Source organism: Gossypium arboreum, chromosome 6, assembly GCF_025698485.1.
Source record: "Gossypium arboreum isolate Shixiya-1 chromosome 6, ASM2569848v2, whole genome shotgun sequence".
Classification (NCBI taxonomy): Eukaryota; Viridiplantae; Streptophyta; class Magnoliopsida; order Malvales; family Malvaceae; genus Gossypium; species Gossypium arboreum.
Window position 1 is genome coordinate 76,649,362 of NC_069075.1, and position 7,832 is coordinate 76,657,193.

A 7,832-nucleotide genomic window follows, 5' to 3' on the forward strand; every position below is an offset into this window, starting at 1 on the left:
AGATTCATCGACCAAAAGCGAAAGGAATTTCTTGATACACCCAATCAAGGTCATTTTTGTCCAACAAGTTATACAATGGTTTAATTATCATTTAAGGACCTCCCATGTAAAATTTCATAACAATTTGATACCTCTAACATGTAGAACTCAACTTTTGCACTTTTTATAATTTAGTCCTTTTTACTAAATTGAGTGCCCAAAAGTCAAAATTTTTGAACGAAATTTTCACGAAATCATTTCGTGAAATCGTATACCATAAAAATATAATAAAAATGAAATTTTTCTCATCGAAATTATGGTCCCGAAACCACTGTTCCGACTAAACCCAAAATCAAGATGTTACATAAATGCCCACACATATACGCGAAAATAATCATTTGGCCAGATAACACTACTCCAAACAGACTATTTACTGCTATACGTGAAAACTTTAGGCCTACCAAATTTTGGGTGCTACATTATATTTTACCTCAAAATTTACTTGATAAGGTCCAAAGCTCTAAAAATGCATTTATAATTTAACTCATGACCTAATCATGTTCAAATATAATTTTTCGTTCCATAATATAGACAAAGTTCTTAGAATAAGATTGTACGGTTAATCAAAGAAATTTGAGATGTTACAACAACATAATTTACAAAGAATCAATTTTTACAATTTCATTTTTGTCACTTTACTTTAACACTTTATAACAACATGCTTATTTTAACAACATTTCACATTTTAACATATTTAAAGTCTAATATTTATTTTCATCTAACTATTTTCACCATTCAACAAGTTGAGATTCCATGAGTAATTACCTCTATACATGAACCAAAAATGAACTAAAACGTCCTTAACAAGATTTTAACCAAGCATATTCATAAAGAATATTAGCCCAAAGTGAAGTGTTGTAATACATACACCTTACTATGGATGACTATACATAATGAACTTTACAAATGCTTTATAAAATTTATGTATTCACATGGTACATTAGATGTATCACTCATTTCCTATTAAAGATATTCATTTATATATCATGATACAAAATGTAACATTTTATTTATGTATTTATTACTAGGAGTCCTATAGAGGGCCATACTTCACCCCACAAGAATAGATGATAGATTCTAGCAATCAATTCTCGAATAACTAGAATTAAGAATATATTTTTTTATATTACTCTACTTTTTCCCATTTGTTTACAATAATCATTTTATTTTATTCTCAAAGTAGAAATTATAAACGATAATAATGAGCAAAGACAATAATATTAAAAACACAGAAAATATGCTTATTTTTTAAGTAAAATTAATCAATTATTAAAAATGTTCACCTCGATTTATTCTTTCCAAACACTTTGATTTGATTAAAAGAAAATATCTATTAGTAAATATTTTTGTTTTTAAAGCTTTTAAGTCACTTGAATATTCAGCATATTTCTAGAGAATAAAATAAACTCGTAAATAAGATTGTTAAGTTTGTGCGAGATAGAGAACCGGATTTATAGTAAGTTAATGAGAACTATCTAATGAATTTTTCTTAATATTTGATACTTAAATTTGTAATTTTTTTTTAAAAAAAAAAGTTCTATGCGAAAACGCATTTCTAAACTTTTATTTCCTAAAGGAACCGAATAAATTTACATCGATGGCGATGATCTTTATTCTATTAAATACCGCCATTACAGCTTCATTTTCATAACTCCTACAGTACCAATTTTATTTCCCAAAGCTTCCAAAATCCACATGTTTTTCAACATATCTTCTCCAATGGCTTCAACAATCTCCACTTCCGCTTCAAATTTCGATGAGCTTCGATGGGTTATCAACATCCGTCGTTCCCTAGCTGAAGAAATCGAAGAAGAAACCGAAGTCTCCGTTTCCATTTTCAATGTTCCCAAAACCCTGATGTTAACTGATCCTGAATCATATATCCCTCAAATGGTTGCTCTTGGTCCTTACCATTATTCGCGTCCCGAACTCCATGAGATGGAAAGATACAAACTTGCAGCAGCCAAAAGAACCCAGAAACATCTCCACCGTGTAAAATTCAATACTCTTGTTGACAACTTGATGAGATTTGAACCCCATATTCGAGCATGTTATCATAAGTATCTGCATTTCAATGGTGAAACGTTAGCTTGGATGATGGCCATCGATGCTTCTTTCTTGCTCGAGTTTCTACAGATCTATGGTCTCGAAGAAGGGAAGACTCTTTCCAGAGTTTCATCTCGGATGTCACATTTGGTCGATTATGCTGGAAGGAAATCAGCTCACAATTCAATTCTTAGAGATATTGTGATGCTTGAGAATCAAATCCCTTTGTTTATTCTTCTAAAGGTGCTTGAAATCCAATACTCGTCACTGGCTCATGATTTGTTAGCTTCGATGTTAAAGGGACTATCCAAAGAGCTCTCCCCTTTGAAAGCCACAGATAACTTGCCCAAGATCGATATCTCAAACCGTGCTCATGTTTTGGACTTCCTTCACTACATGGTCGTCCCCATGGTCGATGAAGAACAGTCTGAAACAAACGAATCAGAAGATCACAAAGAAGACCAAGACCATAAAACAAGTGATTCCCAATTTCCAAGTTATCTACCGAATGAGTTACGGAATCTGGTCTCGAAAATAAAGAAAGGTCTATTAAGAAACATCAAAGCTTTGCTGCTATTGAGACCTGTTAGAGTCTTGCTTATTTTGCCTTGGAAAATCGTCTCTAATCTCCCTGGATTTTCAGTGCTGAAGCAACTAATTGAATATTTGTTCTTCTCACAAGACAAGGAAGAAAAACCAGAAAACAGTTCTTGCCTAAACAAGCCCCCGCTGGCGGAGGAGATCGCCATACCCTCCGTTGTGGACCTTTGTGAATCAGGAGTCCGTTTTATACCCACCAATGGGAACATTTCCAGTATTAAATTTGACCCCGATACTTCCACGTTCCATCTTCCGATTGTCGCCTTAGACATTAACACAAAGGTTGTGTTAAGGAATTTGGTGGCATACGAAACATCAAACGCATCGGGGCCTTTGGTTTTCACACGCTACACTGAATTAATGAACGGAATCATCGATACCAAGGAAGATGTGAAGTTACTGAGTGAAAATGGGATAATTGTGAACCATTTGAAGAGTGATGAAGAGGCTGCTGAGTTATGGAATGGGATGAGTAAATCCATTAGATTGACCAAAGTCGGATTCTTGGATAAAGTGATTGAAGATGTTAACAAGTATCATAATTGCAGATGGAATGTTAAAGCCAGGAAATTCTTTGAACAATATGTATATGCTTCCTGGCAGTTTTTAACATTGTTGGCTGCAATTATGCTTCTGATTTTGTTGGCATTTCAGGCTTTTTGCTCCGTTTATAGCTGCTCTCAACTATTACGAATACACAACTCATAACTGATTTTTTTTTTTTTATGAAATTATACCCCACAAATATTCAGATATGGATACCTGAGTATTACTCGATAAATATATATGGAATATCTTAAAAATTGAATATATCCGTATTAACGCATTCGTATTCCATACTATCCAACTAATATTATGCTGCACTTCTTCCACCTTTAGTTCAAAGTGTGCCCAACATTTATTTCGGATTAATATTTTCTTTTTGGTGAAAAAAGAAAAACAGCAAAATTACAGTATAATAGATTCGGCAAAGACATCATTTATTTTATCAGATTGAAAAAAAGCTATAATTTTTGTTTGAGGCTCATCGAAACTTTTTTCTATTCTTATTGATTGTTTAATTGAATATTGCTGTTTGATTTTGTTAGAGTCGAAACGACTTGGCAAAGGCTGCAATTCTAGCTTTCTACAGCGTTCTACAAGAATGCCAATAAACTGGCAAAGGCAGGATGCCAAGAAGCTACTTCAAAACTTATCAATGAATATATATAAAAGGTAAATATACATTTTGGTGGCTGAACTTAGCTTCAAAGTTTAATTTGATTCCTAAGCTTTCCTTTTCTTTCTTTTTTTTTTAACTATGTACCTAAACATGGCCTCAAGGTTTATTTTTGTTTGTCCAATTAAGTACTTGAGCTTGGATTCTTTGTTCAAATTGGAACCTAAACTTGGTTTCATAGTTCAAATTGGTTCAAATAAATAACCAATTGTAAGTACTAATTTGGACCAAAAAGCCAAATTTAGGTACCAATTTGAACTAAGAAACTAATTTCAAGTGGGAAAAAAGTTTAAGTACCAAATTAGACCTTGAAGCTAAGATTGGGTACTGACATGTATATTTATCCCAAATAAAATATAAGTATAAAACAGAGACGCGGCAACAATAAGTTGCTGGAAGAACTCCCCATGTCCCCACGCCCCTTCTTCAAATTAAGCCATGCAATTCAGCCCCCCCTTTTTTTTATATATATTTCTATTACTCATTTCTCAAAATTTAAATAAATTGTAGGATTAAGATTAGTAAAAATTAAAAATAATAAATTGGAATAATAAATAAGAAATTAAATCAATTCATTACTTTATATTATAAAATATAAAAATAAAAGTAATCGAATATTCCTCACGCTGATAAGTTGAGTTTTGATAAAATGTTCTTAGATTAAATCTACGTCATTAAACCAAGAGTAATTAAAGATAAAATTAATTTTACCAATATTTTGACAAGATGGTTGTTGAATTAAAATTTAATATTTGTAATTTGTTTTTTAATTAGTATTAACTGTAGGACTAAATTTGATAAAAAAAGAATAATAAATTGTATTAAGAATTTAAAGAAATTAAATTAATTTATTATTTTTATTTATAAAATAGAAAAATAAAAATAGTCAAAGAGTCTCTCTTGCAATTTTTTTTTTTGCCAAATTCCCTCATGCTAGTTTAATAGGTTGAGTTTTGATAATATAGCTCTTGAATTAAATTTACAAAATTAAATTAAACTTAAATTAAATTTGCAATATTAAACCACGTGCAATTAGAAGGGCGGATCTTCGGTCCTAACGTATGAATTTTGATCAGAAATTTTCTTCAGAGTTTTTACTATGTAATAAATAAAGTTCAAAGTAAAATAAAATTATAAATTTATGATTGAGAAATTACAAAATAGAATCCCATCGTTAAAAAGTATAGTAGACGAAGAATTCGAAAGAAACAAATTTATGATTGGCAAATATATATGTTTGGATTGAAAGACTCACATATTATAATTACATGTATTTTAATATTGCAAATTTAATTTAATATAATTTATTATTTAATTTAAGAAATTCATCTCATATACCGTCAGTAAAATTTTAAACTCTAGAATCAGTTTAAGAGTGTGACTTGTGTTATATAAGGTATAGTAAAAAAAATATATAAATTAAACATTTGTCATATTTTTAATCATGCTTCTAGAGTTTAAGAATTGTATAAATCGTGTATCAAATAATTACTCATAGTTTAATGTTGTAGATTTAATTTAAGAACCATATTATCAAAACTTAACTTATTAACATGAGGTAATTTTCCACTTTTTTATTTTTATACTTTACAATTAAAAATAGTCAGTTAATTTAATTTCTTATTTATTATTCTAATTTATTATTTTTACTAATTTTAGTTCTATAATTAATATGAATTAAAAATTAAAAAATATAAAAAGATAAAATAAATAAAATAAAAGAAGAAGAAAGCCGCGTGGCTTAATATAATGAACACATGGGTAGCATGGAGAGGGTGGAAGATTTTGTTCCTCTACGAAGTCGCAAATTTCATAGATAGTGGGATATTGAAATGATTATACGTTTTATTTATTATCGTAAGATGAAATTAAAAGCGATGTAATTTAGTTAATGTTTATTAGATTTTATTTATTAAATAAAGTATGGTTTAAATATGTGTAAATATTCTAGTAACTAATTTTTAATTGATGATGAACTAATTATAAATTAGAGTAAATGTACAAAAGTTATATATTAGAGTTATGGTCCTCAAATTATACATACAAAACTTTTTTCACATCCCATCTTCAGAAAAGAACGAGTCACTTTCTCTAAATTATTTGTGTGCTAATTTGGAAGATCAAAACTATAGGATTCGAAGATTTCAAAAAATTGATGGATTGAGGTACGCTTTAGCATCTAGTTTTGTTATTGGTTTATTTTTGATGATTTTACATTACAGATCCTGATTTGTTAAGTTTATATTAGATCTAGTTTTACGGTTCTAACAAGTGGTATATGAACCTTATCATATCTAATAATTGAGAATTAATTAAATTTCCTTTTTTTTTTGGATTGATTCATGAAATTATAGGGTTTTAATCTTTTTGTATAGCCAATAGATTCATAAGTTTTTGCTCGATTCATTCTTACATGCATTGTTGAAAACGAAAACAAGCACACCAAAATGAAAATATAATAAATTGACTATTCGAAATTTGCAAATTAACGATTTTTTTATTCCTGAATATCCAACTCACCAATTAATTCTTTATAACGTTTTTTATTTGTCTTTGATAAATAAGATAGCAGTTGTTGATGTTTTCTTAGAATTTTATGTAGACCTCTCTGAGATAAATAGTCTTTTTTGTGCAATTCAAAATGTGAATAAGTCTTCATATGTTACTGGTGAAACTAACTATTTGAAATTCAATAGACCCTTATTTTCTTTTTTTTTTCTTGAATAATAACTGAGATGAATGAATTTTTTTACCATAAAACTAAAAAGTTTCCCCCTTTTTTTGAATGTGAATTTTATTGATAAGTAATAATAATACCAGTCATTTTGATATACACTATGATTTTAAGTTCGTTATGAACTTTATCATTTTTTCAAATAAAATTAATCAATCTGGGTTTCGATTTGATTCATATAGGGATATAAAAGAGTGAGAGATTTCTACAAAAGAGAAAAGTTGAAAGTTGAAATAAGAGTATTTTGTTGATTCATTTGTCGATCTAATTCATATGTATGTTATTAAATTAGTATCGTGTATCAGAATAAAATGTAAGACAATCCTTGTGACCATCTATTTGTTTTCATATACTTGGCACAATACATACATAATATTGGGGAAAATGTACCATTAACGAATTTTCAGACGCGGATACATACTGTAATATCCTGAATTAGGGCTTAATCGGAATAGTGGTTTCGTGACCACAAATCCGAGATAGAAATAATAATTTTATAATTATTTTGATGATTATGATATGATTGCATGATTGTGTGAAAATTTTGTGATGAAATTCTATGCCTAAAGTGCTTAAATTGAAAGTAGGGACTAAATCGAATAAGTTGTAAAACTTGCATTCTAGAAGTTTTTAGTATGAAATTGTTTTGGAATATTAACAAGGAGGTCTTAAATAGCAATTTGACCAATTTTAAGTTCATGGACAAAATTAGGACATGGAAGGAATTTTTGGAAAGTTTAGCAGTAAGGGTATTTTGGTCATTTAGTTATTAAAATGAATTAAAAACAAAATTAAAAGCCAATTTTTGTCCATCTTCTTCATTAGGCCGAAATTTCAAGGGTTATCCATAGCTAAGGTTTGTTTCAAGCTTCCAAGCTCCATAGTAAGTGATTCCAAGCCCCGTTTTTAATGTTCTTTACGTTTTTGGAATCCCGGAAGCTCGATTAAGCTTATGCTAGCAATAAGTCAGCCTAGGGTTTATATTTGGAAAAATACCCATAGGTGAAATTTGTGTATTTTGATGTTTTATGGTAAAATATGAGGTTTTAAATTATGTTAGACAACTTGTGCTACTCGGTTTTGAGTGAAAACGAGTAAAAGGGCTTAATCGATCAAAATACCTAATAGTCACAAGTATATGCTAGAGAGAGAATTTGATGTTGCCATAGAAGGGAAAAATGATCAGTATGTTAT

General features: G+C 29.4%; 1 protein-coding gene across 1 annotated transcript; it reads left to right on the forward strand.

Moving 5' to 3' along the window:
- Positions 1–1,638: 1,638 nt before the first annotated feature.
- On the forward strand, positions 1,639–3,484 carry LOC108485173 (putative UPF0481 protein At3g02645). Its single transcript, XM_017789016.2, has one exon. It carries the CDS (start codon positions 1,735–1,737, stop codon positions 3,391–3,393), a length of 1,659 nt encoding a protein of 552 aa, XP_017644505.2. The 5' UTR covers positions 1,639–1,734; the 3' UTR covers positions 3,394–3,484.
- The last annotated feature ends 4,348 nt before the right edge of the window (positions 3,485–7,832 follow it).

Coding starts and splice junctions, on each gene's coding strand:
- LOC108485173 (XM_017789016.2), top strand. CDS start 1,735: ATGTTTTTCAACATATCTTCTCCAATGGCTTCAACAATCTCCACTTCC.